The 26206-nt window shown below is 37.9% G+C and overlaps 1 protein-coding gene across 1 annotated transcript; it reads right to left on the bottom strand.

Annotated features, from left to right (window-relative positions):
• Positions 1-240: 240 nt before the first annotated feature.
• LOC101703855 (vomeronasal type-2 receptor 116-like) lies at positions 241-13114 on the bottom strand. Its single transcript, XM_087201413.1, has 6 exons — positions 13101-13114; positions 10663-10954; positions 8587-9393; positions 4913-5140; positions 3542-3665; positions 241-1151 (listed from the first exon to the last, which is right to left on the bottom strand). The coding sequence occupies exons 1-6, from the start codon at positions 13112-13114 to the stop codon at positions 241-243; spliced, it is 2376 nt and encodes a 791-aa protein (XP_087057539.1).
• Between the last annotated feature and the right edge of the window lie 13092 nt (positions 13115-26206).

The following is a 26206-nucleotide window of genomic DNA, read 5'->3' as shown; positions in this document are numbered from 1 at the left end:
TATTATTAAGAATTTATTGCAGAATTTACAAAACAAGAAATTTTCAGAATAAAATTCAAAGCAAAAAGGTGATTATTACAGGTAATGGTAACATTAAGACTATTATAGAAAAAAATAAGAGTCCCTTGATGATTGAAGTAAATGCCATGATTTATTCTAACACCTAACACAAAAAATGTTGTTGATTTGACAGGAGATACTCTATTTTATGAAGAATGTATTTTTTAACTAATAAATTTTCTATTTGCTAGAATGTGTTTTATCTCTGAACCCACGCATAGAATTTCTTTCTGGTTTTAACAAAATAATGTAGCATTTAGGGGTAAAGATGCAGCCCAGCAGCCCTGCACTGGAGGCCAAGATGGAGAAGACCTCCATGGCCACCATGACCTTCCCCTTGGTGCTGTGGTATACAGGGAGGAAGGTGACCCACACACTGCAGAACACCAGCATGCTGAAGGTCAGGAACTTAGCTTCATTGAAGGTGTCAGGCAGGTTCCTGGCCAGGAAAGCCACAGTGAAGCTCACCAGGGCCAGGGAACCCAGGTATCCCAGGACACAGTAGAAGGCGGTGAGTGAGCCCTTGTTGCACACGATGATGATGTGGCCATGTTCAGAGTGTGCATCTGTGTCAACAAAGGGAGGAGAGGTTCCCAGCCAGACTGCACAGAGAATAATTTGGATCAGGGAGCAGATGGGAATGACAAAATTAGAGGCTCCTGACACTAGTAACCACCTGATTGATTGTCCTGGTTTTGTAATCATGAAGGCCAGAATCACAGTGATGGTTTTGGCCAAAACAGTGGAAACAGCCACAGTGAACACAAGTCCAAATGTTATTTGCTGGAGGATGCAGGTGGCTGTGTTTGGACGGCCAATGAAGAGCAAGGCACAGAGAAAGCACAGCAGGAGGGAGGTGAGCAGGGTGTAGCTGAGAGCCCTGTTATTGGCCTTGACTATGGGAGTGTCTCGGTGTCTCACAAAGAGCCCCAAAACCATAGCTGTGAGAACAGAAAAACACAGAGCTGTGCAAATCAGAGCCATCCCTAGGGGATCTGTGAAGGACAGGAAGTCCACAGTCTTGGGGAGACAGCGATCTCTGTCTCTGTTCGGGTACTCATGTGTTGGGCACCACATACACTGATCTGCATCTGGGGAGAAAGCAAAGATTCAGCATTTCTTTTTCACACATTTTTTATTTCTGCCCAGTTGAAGAAAATGGTTAGCCTTGTAATATTGCTATGAGTACCAGTGATTCATATGTAGTTTTGAGATCCATCAGAGTACATGCCTAACCTAGGGAGAAAGCTTTCAACTGTGACTAATACCAAAGTCCTTCAAATTGACCCTCAACGTTAGAGGGGTTTGAGGTCACATCATGCTGTGATTCGGTAATGTCATCAAGGCTGTGGGTTGTGGACTTCTCTCAGCCCCTTTGTTACCACCACAGCCTATTCCTCATGAAAATCCATGTGTTGACACACTTGTAATAGTCACTTAGTGCAACTGAATTTAAGGCTTTCCAATATCTATACTCAGATGGAGAAAAATTTAGTCCTCCTTTTACAACCTCAGTGTTGTAACTAATTAAGCTTAATTCATAGAAGAACAAGTCTTTCTTCATGTAACATATTTATTTTTCTGTGACTATTCCAGGAAATTTTTAATAAAAATATTGAAAACTGAATTGAAAGCACTTGTATTTTGTATGCAACTATATTGCTGGTATACAACACTTTAGAATAACTGGTATTTCAATCCAATTAGTGAAGAATATGTGTATTTTTAAAAAATTCATGCACTTACAACTGAAAGTATCTTTTCCTATCCCTTTTTTTGTAATATGTTATACAATAAGTTGTGAGCTTAGTATATATGATGATCATTGCTGCAAATGTTCACATCTGCTTTTGTAGAGCTTGAAAGCAGTCATGGGGCACAGCTCTATTATTAATGGGTATATCTTTGTTCAATTTCAAATTTATTTATAGAAGTAATAAGAAATTTTCCTACTCCCATTTTAAGGATCTTAAGGTTCTTTTGCTCCCCACTCAGGTGGAGATTTAACCCATGCATTCACAGTAAACTATATCCCCAGCTTCTTTTGTTTTTCATTTTGAGACAGGGTCTTGCTAACTTCCTCAGGCCAGCCTCAAATTGCAATCTTCCTGCTTCAGAGCCTCTAAGTAGCTGGCATTACAAGACTGCACCTTCATGCTGGGCTCTTATTTAGATTTTATAGGTAAATCTCTTGCAAGAGGAAAAGATTATGAACTTGTTTATACAGATTGTCTTTCATGTTTCTCCTGTTGGAATACTCATCCCTCTTCATAGTCACCAGGTGCTCCTGGTTTTTGCCCATAGATCTGCTTGACAATGGACAAGCATGAGAATATGGCAGCATGCATCTCAAGTCCTTTATTTCTTTTTTCTTATTTTATGCATTAGTTTGATGTTTCAAACCTGTCAGAAGGAAGGTAAGTAATTTTTTGTTAGTTTATCTTTTCTGAAAATAGTTACTAGCTTTGCTAAGTGAATGAAACCAAATGATGCTTCCTGCTGATATGATTGGAATGGCTCAGTACTTTTGCAGGAATTCAAACAATTATAATATTTATTCTTTAAACTTTCTTTCTTTTTATTTTGCTTAAATTCTTTTATCAATACATTTTAGGTATACAATATGTTTACATTTATCATTGGGTGCTCTTTAAACTACTCCAATTTTGGAAAGTTTAAAGCATATTGAGGCCATATTCTTTAAACTTTCTAACATTGAAGTATTTTAAAATTAGTCTTACATTTCTTATTTTACAAAAGCATTTTGTTTTGATTTGTATAAATTTAAATGTGTAGACATTACTTTCAGAGATATCAGATGATTGTATCTTTCATTGGAATACTGTGTCTTTGTATTTTCTTTCTTTTTTTTTCTTTTAAAGTATTTTATTGGTACATTTTAGGTATACAATACATTTACATTTATCATTGGGTGCTTGTACCTGTACGTGATGTATCTTGGTTCTTATTTTTTCTTATTGTACCATAACATAAAAGTTGATATTATACTATCTTTATATTAACTCTGCATACTTAAGACTGTGAACATGGCACACTATATAATGAAATATTTCCACAATACTTTATGTAGTTTATTATTTCATGAGTGTAGATTCCTCAGATGAATGTAATTATAAAGCATTGCAAAAATAATCCAATAAAAAAGCTATAATGTATGTACTTATAGTGTTTTATGGAAACTATTGGATGGGAAACTTCAAAGCACTGGCAGGTAGCTAGGGGAATTATACATCTTACGTTGCCTGGACAGTCTTTAGAATGGCTCACCGTGAGACTTGGGTTAATGTTGTCTCACTCGGCCCTGGATGGTAAAGAAAGGGAACCACTGGAATCAGTGCCTCTGTTGAGCATAGTAGAATGTGCACTGTCAGATAAAAACATGGACATAGTTTAGTGATGGAGATTAAAAAATAAATGTACTGGAGGAGCAATTATCATGGTGTAGTTTAATGTTTTCTACCTGTCTGATTGGAAATGTGTCTCTCAGGGCAAAATATACAAGTAAAGCAGCACGCATGTCTTCCTTCCTGTGGAATTTTTCTAAATCCTGGACCACAGCTCTGGCTACACACTGATTGAGGAGTCTAAGAGGAAGAGAGAAGCACTGGTCATGATTTTGCACATTCTTAGCAACTTAGCTTTGATGTAAATATTTCCCTCTTCATCAGAGAGAAATTTGACTTTCTCTATGAGATCATCACTTCCTCTCTCCCATCCTTTCCCAATTTGATACTACCTAGACCTCTAATTCAGGATTACAATAGTTAACTTCCCTTTGTTTGTTTAAGCTATTTGCCAAAAATAATACTTCACAGTACCCTAATTAATTTAATATGTCACCAGCAACATTGCTTGGCTATTTTCTCTTATTTATCAACTTCTTCCAGAATCTTTTTTTTCTTTTTCTTTTTTTTTTGTGGTACCAGTGATAGAACTCAGGACCTTGCACTTGCAAGACCAGGGTGGTGCCACTGAACTAAATCCCTGGCTCTTCCAAAACCTTTAGAGGCAAAGTTCTATGTGTTAATGATTCAGAGAACTTTTACTCTGGAGATTATTTTACTATGCTATCACACTTGTTAGGACATAGTGTTCTAGAGAGCAGAATGTAATGACATCAGAGGTTGGCCAACCACTGAAAGTAACTACTGAAAAAAAAAATCCCTCTAAGAAACATAAAGGGCAGTGCAATAGAGAAATTAAAAGAATATGTTATGAATTGTAGAGTGTATTTATTGCCTCTCTGTACTTCAAAATCAAGGCGGGCACCGCTTTCTGCACACTAACAGTCTATTGCAAACAGACCGTGACTGTTATATAAATTGCCTCTAAAATTGTGTAGGATAGTTCAAGTGTGGAAAGGTGACATTACATCTTGTCAGTGCTTTGAGATGCTAAGTAGAACAAAAGTTAAAGACTAAATCTTATCCAAAAGGACAAAGGAAAAAAGGAATAGTGTGAATGTTATGTCAATGTATAACTTGCCATTTTATAGTCCTTCAAAGCATAGTAAAGACTCTGACAATGTATGGCAAGGGTTTTTGGGTATTTGGAGAGATACATGTGGTATCTACCTATTATTTCATCTCCACCCCTTTTCACTATCTTTACTCCTTTTTCATTCACTGCAAAACAAATAAATATACCTTGCTAAAATATAATTGTTTGTATTAACTTGCTCTTTCTGCCAGAATTAGCTCAGAATATGTCAGCAAATTCAAACCGTCAAGATGTGAAAGGTGAGTTTAGTGCTGAGTTAAGGGCTTACATTTAGTCTGATCTCAGACTGTGTTCATATATCTGCTTTATCCACTATTGAAAGGAGTCATACCTCTGTGAATCCAACAGGCCATTCTATCATCTCTTCATTGATGAGCAAGACTTGATTATGTGTACTGTTGGAGACAAATTCACCTACTTTAACCAGCAACCCAAGACCAGCTGGGAAATTCACGGTGTTCTTAATGTCATATTGTGCCATATGGTGTCTTTTGTCATCTAAGGAAATGTGGATCCTCGCACTGTTTGTGAATTCAATTTTCTTCAGGAATGGATGAAGCTAGAGGAAAGGCATCAGTTTGGAAATGAGAAATGCATCCAAATTAGAGGTGGAAAACCAACGTGTATTAAACAATGCTTTTCCCTCCACCCTACACTCAAGTTTCATCTTTGATAGATGGTCTGTTCCATTTGGGTGTTCACCACCCCATGGGTCCAAATGAGAACTCTTCTTCCCATGAATGAGTCGGGGAGTAATGGAAACCAATAACAACAATCCTGGGATGTTGCCTCCTGTGCAGCATTTTGCACAATCTTGGTTGCAACTCAGCTCTATGTTCATTTTGGATTTGCTACATGTCAATCTTTTCTACTGAAAAGGGATCTATATGAGTGAATTCATTTAGGATCTTGATTGTGATGGTTGCATGAATGTATGGAGATGTCCAATCTCATGAAAATAAAGTCACTAAATATGTGCACTTTGTGTATGTATTATACTCTAGGAAATTAAGAAAGTGTACAACACTTGTTTTTTTTTTTTCTATTCCTACAGATATTTTTTGGTGAAAGTTTTTTTTTATCATAAAGAACAAACGATGTGTTCTCCACTCCCCCAAATCTCTCCAGATTCTAATTAAGATTTTAAATACAGTTACTAAGCCTTGAATCTATGGGGGTCCATGACACTGTATTGTGGAAAGTAATAAAAATTCTCTTTTAACAACTGTTAAGTTCTTCAATATCTTGAATAAAAGCCCTCTATACGCTCCTTAATTTTAGGAAGGATTTATGTAGGTAAATTCACCTACTTTTCTTAGTGTTAAATAAAGAAGCTCAGTGAGGTATATCAAATGTTACTGTTATTGAGCCTGAAAATTAGATGATGACTTAAAGTGCATGACAAATTTTTACATGTCTTTGTCTTTGCATTTTACATTTATTGATCACATTCAATACTTTGATTAATTATTTGTAACTTGTATGTGAGAAGAGGATTCATAAAAATATTTTCCAGTCTTTTCTCACTAGGGGGATCTCAACAGTTTCTATAGCCTTACAACAGACTGACCTCAATAGATACTTTTCATAGCCTTATAAGAGACTTACAACAACAAATATTACTTAAATATGTCATTATAATGTGTTTACATTGGTTGCCATCAAAGGGTTAAATTCTAAATATATTTTTGTGATGAGTTTACATTGGTCATTTTCTTTCTTTCTTTTTTTTTTTTGGTACTGGGGATTGAACTTGGGTCCTTGCACTTGTGTAGCAGGCAGCAAAGCCACTGAGCTAAATCCCCGGCCCACATTGGTCATTTTCAAAAGAGTAAATTTTTTGTAAAAAACAACAACAACGTTTTATTTAAAAGATGCTTTTGGTACCAAACTAAATTCAAGGGCATAAGGTTTCATACATATAATTGTGATAATGATTATTGTTAATTTTCTGCTGTACTAAGTGTATTCATGCTTTCTGACTGCACAGGTTTTCTAATATATTGTTTATGATAGAAACCTCCTTTTGATTCAGATATTTGCCTTTCTCTTACACTCCAGCTACTTATGATAACAGGTTCATTTATAGGCTGATATATTTTCTTAATGGTATCCTATCAAAAGATAACAATTTGGGTAAGAGTTTTTTTGTTTTTGGAGGAGAAAGAGTATATTTAATAATTGTTATTTTATACTAAGATAGACATTTAAGTGTATTACAAAGATAATGTCATCATAATTGTCATGTTAAAATATTATGTGTGGCTCTTGATTTGAAGCTTTTTTTTCTGTTAGCACTTTACAGTAATTCAATTACTAGAACAACCATGATTGATAAAAATAGCAATCTTCTAATTATATTTTATATTTCAAAGTGCTCGATATCAGATAAAATTATAATAATTAAATTCACTACTCATTGCAATGCTAATGTTATGGATCTTCTCTTCTTAGTGTTCAACAACTGAAATTTAGAGACCAGAATTAGAAAGGTAACTGGGCTAAGAAGACAGCCAATATCCTGGCCCTGGCCCTCCAAGGTGAACAAACCAACCAGGACATGAGAAAACCTTTCCTACAAGATCCTACAAATGACTCAATACAATTAATAGCATAGGGGCCAAGGTATGCTTATTTTTCAACAGAAAATAAAAAGATGCTGTGGCCATCATCCCAGAATGTATGATAATTGCCCAAGATGATGGATTTGCTGCAAGCAGCATGATGTGCCACCCCTCCTAAAAGCCATACAATGGCTGAATCTGAGAGACTCTCCTCCCCTGCTATCACCCCGGGACCTATCAAGATCACCAGACCTGATGCAGCTATGGTTTTCAAACAGAGAAGGGAGAGATGCAGAGGACTGTAATATTGATTATGCCCACAGCAGGCTGTAAAGAGTGAACCCCTCAATTGGCTTGTTTATAGAAGTGAGCCTGGCTGAAGCCTACATGCCAAGGTCAGAGTAACTCGCACCCAAATTCTGTTCCCACAACTAAAACCTTCTGACTAGAAGGACAATGTTCTAATTAGAACATATATTTAGTCTGTTCTGTTCTTAATTCCAGAATGCTTTGTCTTGTCCTTTATGAACCTTGTTTTCATTAATTTCCATAGAAACTGCGCATAGTTTACCTTTACCCCAACTGATTGTCAATAAAAGTCAGTGCCTGGGACTGGCCAGTGCCTTTGTCAGCTGCACCAGCATTGGTTGTCCTGGCATCCTGCTTTCTCTCTCCTAATTCTGTCTCTTAGTGTATTTTTTTCTCAGGCCTGCATCATATACTGGGCTGGTGGGTACTGGAACCTAACTGCAGGGGTCTCTGGCACTTAAATACTTGTATTATGAATTCTTATAAGCTAGGGATAAAATTCACACCAATTTGTACTTGACATTCAGGGGGTGTCGTGTACTTACATACATCTCAGGTTTCTCACATTTAAAAATGGGAACACAGACTCTGCCCCTATGATTCCCCGAGATTTGGAAAAGGGTGATATATACAAACAATTCATTACCATGAGGAAGTTTAGAATATCATGTAGAATCCTTTTCTGTTTTTAGTCAAAGTTTCACACTGAGGGCTTTGGCCACCACATATAGAGTACTCTGGGTAAAATAGCTGCTGTTGGATATAATCTTCATGTCTGTATTTTCTGGCTCCTAATACATTGCAAAAAAATATATACAACTGACCAGTTGTTCATCTCCTTATAGTTGGTCATGAGTTCTGTTTAGATATTTTACCACATTTCATTCTATATTTGGAATTTTGGGATATACTATCTAATTAACTGGCTTGGAATCCTAGCCCCCAGCAGCTGTGTTCTCCTCATGCAGGTGAATATTACAGATATATCTATATCCAGTGCAAAAGGAGCCCTATTCCATTGGCTTAATTTTGCTGATCTAGACTTGAAAATATGCTCATGGTTCATCTCATTGAAATACCTGCGAACAACATCAGGTCATCAGTGAATGTCCTGCTTCTGAACTAGGTTTACCTGCCAGGGAAGAAGCCCAAGATGCTCTGCATGTTCTGGAGAGCAGGTTTCTGTTTTCTCCAAAAGCATTTTATGGAGCACATGGGCCACTGCATACACAGCATTGTAGATGAAATAGCTGGAGTCAGATAAGGTCATCAGGTCAATGTTTCCTGAAATAAACTCTAAGGAAGTATTCGGTGGGCAAACTCTAATTTTTCCGCAAAATGACCCAGGAAGAGAGCACTTGAAAAAGGCAAGCCATAATTTACTGAAATAAAAGTCTTCAGGGTATTGGGAAGGGTTGGATGTCCTGAGGAAGTGTCTGAAACCAGGGACTTCAGCATTGCGAGGAGAAAATGAGAAGCTTCCATGGAAGGAGTGCAGCATGTGGTTCATCTCATACATGACAATGTCCCACTTGGCTGTCATGACCCACACCTTCCCTGTGGTTAAATAGAATTCTGCTGCGATGTCCACAGTGATGAGGCTACCGACTTCCCCATACAGGATGTGCACATTTGCAGATGAAACTCTGATCCTGGACATGAAAGTGATGTCACTAGGTCTATACATTATCTTAGTGGCAGGGAGCTTTTCTGTGAAGGCCACACAGATACCTTTCTTTAGCATCTCTGCTTTCAGGTCCCTCAGGAACAGCTCACCTTTCAGGTCATCAGATGTAAAGATGGCCACCCACGTCCAGCCAAAATGCAGCAATAATGAGATCATGGCATGGACCAGAGTGCTGTCCTTGGGGGCCATCTGATAGAGTGATGGATATTGGTCTTTATCACTGAGCCTGGAATCAAAAGGTCCATATGTTACCTGGGTAAACAAAGAAAAATATCATGATTTTAAATCGTAGTTGGATTTGGATTTGTTTCCTTTGCAGAGGGGCTGGGACAGTTCCCTTCAAGATAGGGCTAGTGAGACCACTAATGAATAAAGAGTGAGACTGGGGTAGAGATTCCCAGTCCTCTCATTCTGAACAGAGAGAGTTTTGGGTTTTCTGCTCCATAGCATTTAGGAAAGGGCATGTAAGTTCACATCTTTTTTTTTTTTTTTTTGGTACCCGGGATTGAACTCGGGACCTTGCGCTTGCAAGGCAGGTGCCGGAACCGCTGAGCTAAATCCCCAGCCCAGGAAAGGGCATGTATATGTGATGTTCTATGAAAGAATTCTTAAGATCCACATGTTCTTTTCATTTCTGGCAGATGGCTCTAGAAGGAATAAACTTTGGCTGGTGTCTGCTTCACCCTCTCCCAGTTGCCTTGGGCTCTAAAGCCACCTGCCAGCAACCACTACTGGATGTAATCTCTGAGAAAGAAACAGATATTTAATGTGTTAATCTCTGAATGTTTTCAAATTATTCCTGCAGTTACCTAGATTGTCTTGAGAAATACAATCACCTACAATGGGTAACTGTGTAAAGACAGTATTTCCAAAATGCTCCCAATGTAACGACTCTCTTCATCCATTTTGCCCCCTAACTGATCCTCATGTTATTAGATTCTTCAGGAAAGAACATATGATACCGATACCTGGTAGCAGAAATTTCTCTGGGAGTCCTCTCAAGATATCTGTGTGGGTGAATTTAAGGCAGGCTTGTGCAAAGTGGATGAATCTCAATAGAGTTGTAGGAGCTTCAGCTACTCTTTGGATCTCTAGAACTTTAAGCCCTCAGTGTTGTCTCAAATAAATCAGATGTCCCACTGTCCCTAGACCCACACTGGAGAGTCACTGGCCCCTGGAGGCTCCTGAGACTGTCATGCTCTGTGATGTGCAGATTGGGCTGTGGAGATTCCCCACAACACACAGCTGTGAGCTGCTAGCAATCAATGGTAAAGGAAGTTGGGAAATCAATGCACTGGCACAAGACATAAATATGGATTGAAGATCACAGTAATCACTTCTTCTCTCTCTCTCTCTCTCTTTTAATCTCAATTATCTCCAAAGGCAGGGAGTTCCCTATAATCTGTCTTAGGCATTTAAAGGATTTCTATTCCTAGTCTCCACATGTCCTATGACCAGATGGGAGGGAATGGAATTGGAAGCATTCAAAAAAGTTCTTTCTAAAATTCATGGCCCACTTGCCTGTGGGAATTTGTAGAGTTCCAAAAGCGTTCCAGTCTCAGCTGAAAATGCTGGCGTGGTTCCTGCGATGATGGCGGAAAATTGACTGTGTGTCTGGCAGTTGTAGTTTGGGAATTGCCTCCTTGTTCCAGACAGCCAAAGCAGAGTGCTCCACAAGGTGAAGTGGTCACTGGCAATGGCATTGTAGACATGGAAACCCAAGGTCACATTGGGGAGGAGCTGAGAGTCCTTGTTGATCTCCTCCATGGCAAAGTAGAAAGCCAGTACATACTGGTAGTTCTTCCAAAACCATCTATTAAATTAGAAATTATATCAGTTCCACAAAGTGTATCTTGAAAATTGCAGAACATAGTATATTCCCTATTTTGTGTAAACAGAAGTTACTTGATTGCCAAATGGACAAAGATACTAAGAGGTTGTAAGATTATTGTTCAGACTAATACATGCTACGCTATAGATGAAACCTGAATACACAGCAAAACATGAAATGATCCAGATGGAAAATATCACAAATGATACGGATCCATTTATAGGAGATGTTCCAAGTAGGCAAATCTATAGCAACACAAAGTGAATTAGGAATGGAAGGAGGAATGGTGAGAAACTCTAAATGAATGTGTGGTGATGAAAATATGCTGGCTTTCCTGTAAGGGTTTGACATTAAATATCATTAGCTTTGTCAATGTGGATATCTACATAACCAATAGTTTTATTTTACTTATGTTTATTGGGAAAATGAGCACAGCTAATTTAAAAATATTGGACATTTAGGTATCATAGGTACAGAAATTTAGTTACAACCAAAATGTCCCACATTAGTTAAATGAATGGTGGCATAGTCATGTAAAATAACAGTAGGCCTGGAAAAAATAACAAAAAAGTTCATTATTTGTACAAAATTATGAGAGTGATATACTTCTAGTGACTAGAAGACCATGTATAGAATAAAGTTGAGAGTCTGTGCCCATATTAGGACTTGCACAAGTATAGGAATAGACATTTTTATTGTTTTATAAGCATGCTAAATGTTACTGGGTATTTTTCAGGAAGCAGAGTGGCCAGAAGCTTCTCTGGCTGGACAACAGATTGCAGAGTGCAAACTTGGGCTCCCAGCTTTGGGAAATAGGGTGATAGCTTTTCTTCTTCACCTCCTCTGCTTTCATGAGCTCACTTGACCCACGGGTTCTCAGGAGGTCCACAGAGTGCCTGAGATTAAAGAGTCTTTCCTTCTCTATTATCAATGCCTACCCCCTGAGACAGATGGGAAGCATCAGTAGCTGTCACCTACCCAGAGATTTCACATACATGAAGCAATGGCCAGAAAATGGTCCATTTCCTATTTTTGGTAAAGGAAGAGAGAGAGAAAAGGAAGAGAAACTCTAAATTAAAAAATCAAAAGGAAGGCTAACAGGCAGGATGTGTCAGAAAACTAAAGACAAAGAGACAGAAAACTAAAATTCTGCCCACAAATTGGCAGCTGAATATCTTCTGTCTTTATTGCATATGGTTTTGCTGAAATGTCAAGCCTTAAAATGATGTCAGCAGAAACTGCTAAGAATAGACACCCATGAAATCAAACTGCATACTGCTCAACTCTCTTGGGATATGAGCATATTGATATGTTGAGCCATTCTTTTAGTACACTCTACTGTTGCACCAGAAAACCATGCAAGAAGAAACATGCTAATCTGCCATTAAACCCTTATTAAAATCAATCTGGCCACTCAGTTATTACAGACACGTGGCATACTGTTGATTAAGTCTAGAATGAATGAATTTCTGCTTTTCTTTCTGGAAAAGTTAACAATGAGGTTGCTGGAGTAGGGCATTAACCCCATTTAAGTGATGGTTTCCTTTCTTTCATGAACATCAAGGCCAGGTGAATGAATGTCTCATGTTTGATAAGATTCGATTACGGATCTTTTGTGGGACATGGTCTGTTTCGGCTGGTGGATCTCAGCCACTGTTGGCTTTACCACGAGGCATAGTTCAGCAATGTCCTTGTCCAAATTGGGCACCTAGAGTGAGCCACTTGATTTTAAAATTAATACAGACCTGGGCTAAGTTTCTAGGATGCCTATGGCTGTCACTTCATACAGGCTAGAGAAGCAGGTCCTGGGGCAGCAACAATTTCATTCATTTGAAGGGTCCCCTGCTTGGTAATGAGTATGCACCTGATGGACTGGACACAAGGATGAGGAATTCTATCATCTGTCTTTTATGGAGAGGAGAGCAAAAGAAAAGTGAAAAAATGTGCAAGTATCGGGAAGCAAAACAATCTCAGAAATCATTAGTATGCTTTTCTGCCATGCCTTTACATTTTGTAAAGTATAGTTCTCAAGATATATGAACCACAGATTTGCACATACACAAGGACTTCCAATCACACAGAGTCATAACCATATTTAATACACACACACACACAACCAGGAACTTACCTATTGGCTCTCATGCTAGTTTTAGGCTGGAATAAAAAAGATAGACGGGATATCTCTGGGTCCTGGTTCATGTAGTACAGGGGGAAAAAACCACCAAGCACAAAGTCTCCATCTCTGTAAACACTTGGACTCAGGTATCCTAAACACCATGAAATGTCCCACTGGGATGTGTGTAGAGGTTTCAGGAGTAGGAAGAGCAAAATCGGGAAGAGCATGTTAGGCTCTGCCCAAATGGAGACCAAGTTCTTTTTGTAGTCTGGGGTGAGGAAATGGAGCAGGGTCGTGTCTGTCGACTCAGCCCTCTGTAGTGAGAACCAACTTCTGTGTAAGCCACAGAGAAGGCCCACAATCATCATATGCCTCCCCAAAGTGGAGAACATGAAAAACCAGCTTCTACACAGGAGCAGAGCTAGAGGCACAGTGATGTATTAGTAACATAGCCATGGGGGCGACGTGTCACCCATGATGACATGATGGCCAGAGCATTGCTGGCTCCCTCTTTTCAGTGCTTCATGTCTCCTCAGCTAGGAGCTCTGGGGATCGACCTGCCCTGGGGCTCTGCACCTGTCACCCCCAACTTGGTGAAAAAACATTTCTGAAAAACATGTTTAGGGCTCCTTCCCTTGGCTTTGTTTTTTCATCATGGTCCACCAAGGATTTGGAGACGGTCCCTCCTGAAACAGTGGGATTTGCATTTTTGTGTCGTCAGGGACAACAGTCTGTTTGTCAGAGCCTGTTTTGAGGAATTTGGCATATTTTGAAAGTTGGTTTTGAAATCAAGAAAACATCTATTGGCAAAATCCCATATGATGTCTTAAGAAGAAAGTGCATGATGGAGGTTAAGCATTGATGAGCAGTTGTGCAGTCCCCAGAATACACTTTACATGGTTTAGTATCAGTCTCACGCGTGTGGTACACTCCTGGAATAAATCCTGGACCTCACAATTTGCAATGCTGTAAGCCGCATTACAGAGAAGACCAGCAGCCCTCCCACATCTCAGAATTTCCATTGTTATCTCTGAGCTTGATGTGTACTCTTCTCACTTTGAATTCTCATACTATTACATTGTTCCTTTCTTTTTTTCTTTTTGTTTTTCTGTAACTGGGATTCGAGCTCAGGACTTTGCACTTGCCAGGCAGGTACAGTGCCATAGAGCTACATCCCCGGCCCCACATTGTTTTTTTGTGTCACAATGAAAAGGAACTTTACTTCTGACCCAATACTTACGTCCTGCGTTCTTACCCTTGTGTTCCACAACTCTTCATAGAAAACTTTTATGTTTCCTGCTTATGTGTTAATAGTTTGCTGTTGACAAGTAAAAATTGAATATATTCATGCAACTGATCTAGATATATTGTCATTAGTACATGGTGTGGGATTGTTCTATCAAACTATGCATCTCATGTATCATTGTGGTAAAAGATACAAAGTGCAGTGTTTCATTGTCACCTATATTGAGTATGATGTACAACAGAACTGTTAAAATTATTCCTGCTGTCTGGCTTAAATTTTATGTCCTTTGCCCTAAATCTTCCTAAATACCTCCAATTTTTGATTTACTCCCTTTTTCTATGAGTTTGACTTTTTAACCCTTGGAATGAGTGAGATCTACAGAGTTTTCCTCTCAGTGCCTGGCTTATTTCATCTAACATATCCTGTAGATTTATTGATATTGTTGAAAATTACCGAATTCCTTTTTTAAAAGGTATAATATTTTACAGTGAATATGTACAACAGTTTTGTTTTGCATTCACCTGTGGATGGATGCTCAGCTTGATTCCATATCTTGGCTACTTGAATATCGCTACAAAGAACTGGCAGTGCAAGTACCTCTTAAACAAAGTCATTTTTTATTTTGTGCATATATACCCACTTGAGGAGTTGCTCAATCATATGGTAGTTCTATTTTTAATTTTGGGAGAAGCCTCCAAACTGTTTCTTTAATGGTCCACTACTTTACATTCCCTTCAGCATTGTACAATCGTTCCCTTGTCAGTACATGTCAAGTAACTTTTACTACATTTCAAGCTTTGTATTATTGAATATTTGTAGGACAGAAAAAGTTTGTGGTTGTATATTACTACATGTGTATAATGTTATTTATTTTCTTCCCCATTACCTCCCTCTCTCTTCCTTTTCCCTCTCCCCCAAATACCTCTTCCCATCAGAAGAAGAACATCATTTAGTTTTCTGTTCTCTTTCCTTGGTGTTAGCATTCATTTTTACTTATTTGGAGGTTTATTACTTGAGAAGAGCATGCCATTTTTAACTTTCTGAGACTGGCTTACTTGATTTAAGTACACTGTTTTCAGTTCTATCCATTTTCCTTCAAATGAAATGATTTTTCTTTTTTATGGCTATTGTATATTTATACCATTTTCCCTTTATCCACTAATCTTTTGAGCATCACATTTCCTTAGCTTACTTATTGTCATGTATGCCACTATAAAATTGGAAATGCATATATCATAATATACTATTTTAATATTTTCATGAATAGAAGAGTGGTATAGCTTGATCAAAGTTTTATCTTTTGAAGAATACTCATGCTGCTTTCTATATGGGTTGGCTTCATCTCAGGGCTCCCAGTGTTAAACTCCCACAATGACTGGTTGAGAGACAACCATAGGAGATTGTCAATGGCCAGGGGGCTGTAGCAGGTGGGCAAGAGACACCAAAGTGTTATATGCTAAACAACTCAGGCCCTAACCCTGTGACCAGAGGCCAGGGTCAGCCTGAAGTTCCATGGATTTGAAAGTCACAGAACTGGCACCCCACCTAATCTTACTAACAGCTTGCTGGTGTTTACTCAGCACGGATCTGGACAGTTACTGCCTCCCATGTCTACCAGTGAGAGCAGAGTCATGCCTTGCAGTTGACACTACCCAAAATGCTAGAGCCCAGAAGATAACTATAGTCTTGAAATCCCAGAGAAAGTGTTTTTCTTTGCTTTTTGTTTTGGTTTTCATTAATTTTTATTTATTTATTTAGTGTGAACATAATTTTTAGGGTTTTTTATGCTACAGTTGTGCTTTTGGTTTTTTCTTCTTTCCTCCCCTCCTGTCTACTTCACCAGTTTCCCGAGGCTTGGGTAAGCTTCCTTTATCCTTCAGACTTGCTTCTAATTGCTTCCTTTATTTTTCTATTTTTTCTCTTTTCCCTTTTACATTTTTTACCCTTGATTACTTTTCTTTTGTTTTTTCTCTCCATATAATTTTTTCTTTTTTTGTCCTTTTTCTTTTATCTTCCCTTTCTTGCTGGTTTTTCTCTCACTTCTACCTGATTTTATAGACATACTTCTACTCCTCAATAAGATCCTTTGTACCACTTCTCTCTCCCTCTTCTCATATCACAGAGTTTAATATTTCAAAGTTTTGCCTTTTGCATCCTCCATTCCCAAACCTCAAATCTTTAATAGTATAACTATAAAGCTTTGTTCATTTTTAATAGTTAACTCTGTAAAATTACTGTTGAATTCTTTTTTCCATTAGCAGAGGTACAGTGGTTACATTTAGTACATATTAGCTATAAGTCAGTACCTGGGTTGCCATAATGTTTACATCATAATTGACATTTTCCTCTGTAGGAATAAGGGTGGTACACAACTGGTCCTTATGGTATTTTAATATCTAATTTGTCATGGGTGGGCTGGGAGTTTAGCTCAGTGGTGCCACTGGTGCCTTGCAAGTGCAAGGTCCTGAGTTTGATCCCCGGTAGTGAGAAAATAATTGGTCATGGGCAACACCACTGTAGCTGTTTCACTTGATATGAACAATGTTACATAATTATTGCAATTTCTCGGTAAGCCAACACTCTGATTGCCTTTGTAACATCAACAGCACTGGAGTGCATTTCCAGAGAACTTTGTTGCTGGACTAACTACATTGTATCCTTTCCCAAAATGACAAAGGTGGCCCAAACTTCCGGCTTTGGCAAAGGATTATAGTTAGCCATGCCCAAATTACAACACTGGAAAACAACTAATGACATCTCTATAGTAGCAACAAAGGCTTTAGACAATAAGCCTTTAGACAAACCTCAGCACAGAACAAAACACACAAACATAAAAAAATGATAGAAACATAGGAAGAAAATTCGACAAAATACCTCAATTTCACCCCAGAGAGAATGGTTAATATCAAGAAATCAACCAACAACAGATGGCGGCAGGGCTTTGGGGAAAAAGGAACCCTTCCCACTGTTTGTGGGAGTGTAGACTGGTGCAACCACTGTGGAAATCAGTGTGAAGATTCCTTTAAAAATTAGAATTAGAGGTCCTATTTGACCTAGCTATTCACCTCCTGGGTGTGTTTCCCAAAGAATTAAAGGCATCATATCACAGTGATATGTCCTCATCCATGTTTATAGCGACATCATTTGTAATATCTAAATCTTGGAAACAACCCAAATGCCCATCAACTGGTGACTGGATAGAGATTTTTTTAATACAACGGAATACTACTCAGCCATAAAGAAAGATAAACTTGAGACATTTATAGCTAAATGGATGCACCTGGAGACTACAGTCTTAAGTGAAATAAATTGGACACATATGTGTAAACATTGCATTGTCTTGTGTGAGAAACTGAAAGGGTAAATAAGGACGAAAATATTTAATAGACAATATAAAATAGGAAGAAATTGTTCAAAAGGAAAGGAAAACTGGGAGGGGGAGGGGGAAGAGAAGGAAGGGAAAAGATAAAAATGAGAAAAGATTGAAAAAAAGCTTTTTTTTTTCCAAAGCTTTTGTAAGGGGAGAGGGTGTTGAAGGAAGGGGAGGGGATTGGGAGAAAAATAGGAATGAAGATGCAACATGCACAGGTACAAACTCCCTTTGATGAATGTGATCAATATATATTTAAATTATACCAATAAAATTAATGAAATGAGACAAATACAGAAAAACCCCACCTCACTAAACCCCAAACTCTCCCAAAGCCAGTCCAGAGAGCACCAAAGGGCAGAATAGTATAAGTCACTCACCTGAATTACCTGAAAGCACAGCAGAAAGGGTTAGAAAACAGTTCAAAGAGGCAGAATTAGAGACTACATAAATAAACATGAAATGAAAGTAATAACCAAAAGGATGCAAGAGCTCTCAGAAGACACTAATAAAAAGCTAGATGAGCTAGTTTTAATCTTTGGCAAGTTGAAATCCAGCTTTTCCAGTACCATTTGTTAAAGAGGCCATCATTCTTCCAGTGAGGATGTTTGGCTCCTTTGTCAAAGATGAGGTGGGTGAGTGTGTCTGGAGTTGTTTCTGCATCTACCAATCTGTTCCACTGGTCCTCATGTCTGTTTCTTTGCCAGTACCATGCTGTTTTTATCACAGTAGCTTTGTAGTATAATTTCGAGTTGGGGATTGTGATATCCCTACTTTGTCTTTTTTTTGCCTAGAATTGCTTTTGATATTCTAGATCTCTTCTGGTTCCAAATGAATTTTTGGATTATTTTCTCAAGGTCTGTGAAGTATGCTGTTGGAATTCCAATTGAGCTTGCATTGAATCTATATAGCAGTTTTGGAAGTATGGCCATTTTCACTATATTAGCTCTTCCTTCCCAGGAGCAAAGGATGTCTTTCCATTAAATGTTCAACATCACTGGTCATTTGAGAGATGCAAATGAAAGCAATGATGAGATTTCAGCTCACTTCAGAAAAGATGGCTGCTATCATGAAATCAACCAATAACAAATGTGGGGAAAAAAGGAACCCTGCTGCACTGCTGGTGGGAGTGTAGCCTTTTGCAATCACTGTGGAAATCAATATGGAAATACATCAAAGAACTAGGATCAGAGGTCCCATTTGACCCAGCTATTCACCTATTGGGTACCTTCCCAAAAGAATTAAAAGAATCATACCTCAGAGATATATATGTGTGCCTATGTTCATAGCAGCACGGTTTGTAATAGCTAAAACTTGGAAACAGCCCAGTTGCCCATCAACTGGAGACTGGAGAAAGAAACTGTGGTTAAAAAAAATAAAATAAAATGGAGTACTACTCAGCCATAAAGAATGAGAAATTAGAGACATTTATAGCTACAAGGATGCACATTGAGGTGATACTCTTAAGTGAAACAAATAGGACAGACATGTGTAAATACCAAATAGTTTCTCTGGCATGAGAAACTGAAAGTGTAAATGAGGATCAACATTCATAATCGATAATGGGAAATAGGAATAAAAGGTCCCAAGGAGAAGGGGAATTGGGAGGGGTAGTGGAAAGGAATAAATATGAGAAAAGGAAAGAATGGACACAAAGTCTTTGCAAATAGGGAGGGGTAGAGGGGTTACACGGAGGGCAGGGGAATGGGGAAAGAAATAAGAAGCAAGATATATTGTGTAAAGGTACAAATTCCCGATGATGAATGCCATTATATTGTATACCATAAATATATAAACTTAATGAATAAAAAATTGAAAAAAATAAAGAAGAGCAGAGTCCATTGGCATGACCATTGTATTAGGAACCATCAGCATTTCCTGCATCCTACTCCAGGGAGGATACCAGAATATTTGCCACTGAGGTCACCAGTGTCCATTTCCATGGCGAATCCAGGATCGGGAGGTCTGGTCACACACCTCTCCTCATCCAGAGGAGTGGCTGCTTGTTAATATGTTTGAGAAAGAGCTTTTCCCTCTGAAAGTGCTGTGATTCTTCTACTGCAGCTGTCCTAGAGCTGAAGACCCTTTACTGAAGACCCTGTCTCTGTGGCTGAAATAATCACAAGCACATCTCAGACACCGCAGCCATTGCCACAGTGACATAGCTTGCAGTCTGGTTCCCAGACCTCATTGTATGTGGTCATGCTCTTCTCACTGCCTTAGTGGCCAGATAAAGCTATGACCTAGTCTCACCTCAAAGCCACTGTACCTCTGTACGTGCTCATGCTTCCATTTTCAGACCATGGGTAATTTCACAAACATCCACGTCTTGCATGTTGTGGCATGTGGGGGCACATGCACCATGTGCCTCTACCCTGTGCCCTATTATCTTTTTTGATGACAAAATTATAGCTCTCCACTCATGCTTTTGATTCAGGTGCCAGCTCCATTGCTACTTTCTGTGGGGTGTCACAGTTACTCATGTCACTGGGCTCGAGAGTGAAACTGCAAGCCACGCTCAGTTCCAGAAGGGATATCCTTAGACACATCTTCCTCAGTGGGAGAAAAGTCATTGGGAGGACTTCAGGAGCCATCACCACTGAGGTTTCCATTACCTCCCAACTCACTGACATTGCAGACATGGACAGCACTGGCCACTGAACATCCCCGCTATGTTTGTCAGCTCCAACATCAGTTGATAGAGCTTCACAGAGCTTTTACATCTCTACCTTTGTCATAGCCAGAGTCACTGCATCCTCCAACCAAGTATCTTTTAATCTTCCTCCTTCTTTAGGAGAAAATATTTTCACAGAAAAATTAGCTTGTACAGTTTGGAAGAAGTGACTGCTTTACAAAATATATGGATATCAACTAAGGGCAATCAGAGACATGAAAAAGCAAAGTCATAATATCCCCAGAGGGTCAAAATAATTGCCCAGTATCTTACTCTATTGAAATGGAGACATACGAATTGCTTGACAAAGAATTCAAAACAATTGTTTGAAGGAAGCTTAGCAAACTTCAAGGAATACAGAAACATTTTAAAGAAAACATAAACCCCAAAGAGGTGAAAGGCCTCTATAATAAAAAATATAGTACTCTGAAGAAAGACCGAAGAGGATGATAGAAAATGGAAAGACATCCCTATTCCTGGATAGACAGAATTAATAGCATTAAAATGGCCATATTACCAAAAATGATCCATAGATGACTGCAATTTCTATTAAAATACCAACAACCGTTTTCACCAACTAAACAAAATGATCCTAAAATTTATATGGAACCAGAAGAGGCCCAGAATACCAAAAGCCACCCTGAAAAATAAGAGCACAGTGGGAGTTATTGCAATCCTGATTTTAAGATATACCCCAAAGCTACAGTAACAAAACAGAATGGTACAGCACAAAAATAGGCACATAGACCAATGAGATAGAACAGAAGACACAAAAACACCATGTACTTTTAATCATCTGATTTTTGACAAAGGGGCTAAAAACATATACTGGAGAAAAACATACACTGGAGCCTCTAACCAATAGTGGTGGGAAAATTATTTATCCATGTGCTAAAGAACAAAAGCTGCATCTCTCACTTTACACTAAAACAGAACCAAAATGCATCAAAGTCCTAGCTATAAGAACAGAAACAGTGGACCTGATGGAAGGTATAGAAGGGAAAACACTTGAAGACAGACATAGGCAAAGACTTCCTGAACAATTCCAATAGCACAAGAAATAAGACCAAGAATCAACAAATGGGATTATATTGTATTAAAGTTACTGCACAACAAAGAAATCAATCAACATAGTAAAGAAGCAATCTTTAGAATGGAAGGCCTAATGTCTAGAGTATAGGAACCGCCCCCAAAATTGGACTCCACCAAAACAACCCAGTCAGAAAATGGGCAAATGAGATCAATATACATTCTCAAAAGAAGCAAAAGTGACCCAATGAGTACATGAAAAAAAAATTCAACACTTTTAGCCAGTAGTGTAATGTAAATCAAAATAACACTTAGATTCCATCTTACTATCATCAGACTAGCTATCATCCAGAAACACACACACTGGATGGGGGATTTAGCTCAGTGGTTCTGTCATCTGCCTCACAGGCACAAGGTCCTGAGTTCGATCCCCAGTACAGAAAGAAAGGAAGGAAGGAAGGAAGGAAGGAAGAAAGAAAGAAAGAAAGAAAGAAAGAAAGAAAGAAAGAAAGAAAGAAAGAAAGAAAGAAAGAAAGACACCATAAAACAACAAATGCTGGTGAGGATGTAGGGAAAAAGAAATCTTCCTGCATTGTTAGGGGAATGCAACCTAGTACCACAGCTATGAAAAACAGTGTGGAGGTCCCTCAAAAAATTAAAAATAGAAGTTCCAGTTGACTCAGCTATACCTCTCCTAGGTATTTTCCAAACAGAGTTAAAGACATCATACTATAGAAATACATGAGTACTTGTGCTTATAGCAGCATGATTTACTGGGGAAAATATTTCTAGAGCCACTAAAAAAACTTGCATTTACAAAGTACTGTGGTTGATAAAAATATTCCTCTGGATTGTACAAGAAGGGAGACAGAGATGACTGATAGACACAGTGTGCAATTAATCAGACTTGGATTCTTTCTCTTCTGTTTTGTCAGAGGCTGCAGTCTCCTTGTTTTTCGGACCTTGTGCTTTCGAGGCAGGCACGGGAACCACTGAGCTAAATTCCAGGCTCCCCGTATGTTTATTTGCTATTTCTACTTCTTTGTCTGAAAAATGTCTTTTCATTTCAGATGTCCATTTTAGGATTGGGTCTTTAAATTTGGGAGGTCTGATCTTTTTAAGTTCTTTATAGATTCGAGATAGTAGACCTTTGGCTGAGGAAGAGCAGGTGAAGATTTTTTCCCACATTGTGGGTTGTCTCTTCACACTGCTTGGGAACATAAAATTAGCAAAATTTTTTCTTTCTGCTCAGACCAAGGTCCCACAGGGAAATCAGATGCTCAGAGTTTGGAGTAAGAAGGAGAAAATCACCTAATGAGCAGATATATGAAGCTTTAAGTAGATCCTCTAATGCTACCTCTCAGATATAAAATCTTAGGCTATACAGGACATGTTAGCTACTTTTGGAGTCCTAAGCCTGGCTAGGAGAGTGACACTTCAGATCTTCCTGCTGTCTTGTGTGAGGCAGAACTTCAGACTTCATCACCAACCATCAGAGAGAGATCTAGACCTCCATATAGAAGTCCTGTTCTCAGAGACCCCATCCAGGTGAGTCTGAGACCCTCATAGGTGCTTTAGGAAAGGTTCAGCAAGAAAGGAAGCTGAAAAAATTGACTTGATGTCACCTGAGAACAAAGCCAGCCTGGCCCTGTGCTGACAAATGATTATGTTTGTTTCTTCCCTTGACTAATTAACTGACAGCTTATTTAAAATATATTTTTTATAAAACTATGTTTTATACTTTACAAATGTATGGCTCATTGTTGACAATTTATGATAGGAATGGAAGATTAATTAGATGGGACAGAATGGAGTAGTTGTATAGAGTATTTCCAATAAAATTAAAACATAACGAGCCAGTTTTGTAGTTCAAGAGTGGGGAAATTGAGTATTAAGTATGGAGGTAAGTGTTATAAAGTGAAGACATTTTTCTTTAATTTGAGTCTCCTATTTTTAACTAGCAGATTTGCCAATTACTTACAACTATTACCTTACAACAATTGTTCATGAGACAAACATTTCACAGTAACTTATCCCATGCTGGGTATTCACATAAACAAAATATGTTTTATTTGATTAGGAGAAATCTATGCATTTTATATCTAATTCTTCATTACTAGCGAGACTGAATATATTTTTGATACTCTGAGCCATTTTCCCCACTCTGGAATTCAGAATTGTTTGTGCAAGTTCTTTGCTTTTATTGGGACTGTATTCATTTGTTATTTAATTCTTTCAGAGGAATAATTTTTTGATAAGTTTGGTGGTTTCTATTTGGATATTTTATATATGTATAGATATATTGGGGTGTAAAACCTTTCTGTGATCAAATATCAATCTGTCATATTGCAGAGAGATGTCCTCTATTGCTTTTTAAATTTAACAGTTCCTCTGCATGTAGTAACCAATTGCACTTTACACCTCTTGACATCTTATTTCATATATATTTTTCCCTACTAATGCTTTTTGCCTTTTGGATCATTTGTATTTTTAATGAATGGCAATAACCTTATATCTTTTTGTGGAGCATACTGCATTCAACCAAAGATTCATTGTATTTGTGGAGGTTCTCTTTCATTTGGTATAAATAATCAGTAATATGGGGCTACTGTGACAATAATGAATTATGTCATGTAATGCATCTACCTCATATGTGGGGAAAACATAAAGAGAGCTATGAAATATTTTAATCATAATTTCATTATTGTTGCTATTGTGTCCCTTGTGAGCATGTTTGGATCCATTTATGTTTACATAGGGTGAAATCATAACTTTAGATAATTTTTCTTCCACTTCTAAAAAGTGTCTGTTTCCATTATCTTCTTTTGGATCCTTATCAATGAAGTCTAGAATTATATTCTGATGTTGATAGGATTATTTTACTGTTATTTTAGATTTCATTATTCAGAAATTGTTCAAGATTTCAATTTAATGCAGCTGTTCTTCATTTATTTACCTAATAAATAATAGTTTATTTACCTAGTTATTCATTTTATTGTTCAAACACTTTATTAATTAAATTTTTATTTTCTAAAATTTTGTCTTTTTCGTGAAAATATAAAACTGAACAAATCAGTTAAGATTTTTGTTCAACTTGATCTCACAATTTAGTTGCAAAAGTAGAAAACAATGAAATAAATGCACTTATGTTATAATGTCCCCTGGGACAAATCCTGTAAAGGAAGATGATAAAGTTTCTGGGCAGGTGCTGGGTGTCACAGAGTCTCACAGCTTGAGCAGTCTTGCAATCAGTGGTACCTGAGCACATGTATTCCAAATTGGGAAGAATTTTTCAACTGTCATGTTGAATTCCATTTTCTAGTATTTTGTGGAGGATTTTAGCAACTATGTTCATCAAAGACATTTCCTTGTAGATTTCTTGTCTCTCCAATTGTCTGATAATACATCTGCCTTAAGTCTAACCAAGAGAGTAAAATAAGGAGGAATCCACCTTGATCCTGGGACACCTTTGAAATCTAAATACTGCAAGGTTTACTTATATATAAATGGTCACACTCATAGATGCACAGAATAGCATGATATGCTGTCAGGAAAGTGGACTGGGGGAAATGTGGATTGTGGTTTAAATGGTTTTAAAATGTTACAGTTATTTCAAATGATTAGTTTCTTTGCACATGCTGTAGAACATAGTGCCTAGCACCAATAATATATTGTGGATGTCAAAGGTTCCAATACAGAAAGATCTGATGTTAAGAGCTCTTGCAACAAAAAAGGCAAAGGGACACAGGGACATTCTGAGCGGTGATGGCTGTATCTGAAATACTGATTGTGTGTTTGAACTCCCCAACTGTACACAATACATTCACATAGTTTTTCATTGAGGAATTATACCTCAACAAAGCAGAATAAACTAAATGAAAAAGGGACAACATGGAAACAAAGGAACTGCTGCATTTTGAAAATCATAACATGTCCGTATCTTCAGGAGCCTACCTCCTTCTTCAGCATTCTCAGGCACAATTGCTCTTTCATCTCCCTCTTGCTCATTCTGGTTGCCACATGGATGCTGTTAGAACTTTTATGAATGAACCAAGCACCTTGTTTAGGAGAATTGCACAGCTCATTCTTCCCAACAACTACATAAATGTGTAATATGCTCAGGGCTTACCCTAACCCACTTCCTTGAAGTCCCTGTTGAATTGTATCTTGTACACTTAACATTCCTGGAGCCCCCGCAAAGATAACACCTCTATGCATTCTCTGTATTACATGCCTGTGTTTTTCTCTGATGAATTATTACAATAAGATATGTCATATGATTGAATATTTTTTACAGACACATGAAATTATACACACTTATAGAATGTCATGTAATATTTAGATACATGTGTATATTGTGTGGCATGAGTAGAGTTAAAAACAAGTGAAATCTAACTATTCCCTCAAATCTCTATTAATATGTCAGTTCTATTTAGTGAAAATATCTGGTCTGTTTTTTAGGTCCCTTTTTGTACTTATGCTTTTGAAAAGTTAGGGATTAAAACCAGGACCTCATACATGCAAGGCAAGTACTCAGTCACAGAGCTACTGTTATTTAATCATGTTCTTTCTCAATGACTGAATTGTATGGACTTTTACATTTCAGCAATATGTGTTTGGAACTCAATTTAGATTACTCTTGATCATGAAATAATTGGTCATTCAAGGTGTAGAATACACATTATATTGAGTAAAAGGTAGAGAGAAAAATACAAACTCCTAATCCAAGATGGCACCAGGGATGCTTTTAAGAAGACCAGTTACAAAATTTAGCAATGTTAATTTTATCTTTATAGCAT

Source organism: Heterocephalus glaber, unplaced genomic scaffold (assembly GCF_053883595.1).
Source record: "Heterocephalus glaber isolate CG9 unplaced genomic scaffold, H.glaber_assembly_v1.0 deba00001760, whole genome shotgun sequence".
NCBI lineage: Eukaryota > Metazoa > Chordata > Mammalia > Rodentia > Bathyergidae > Heterocephalus > Heterocephalus glaber.
Note: the sequence above shows the minus strand (reverse complement) of the source record. Positions and strands in the feature narration are given on the sequence as shown.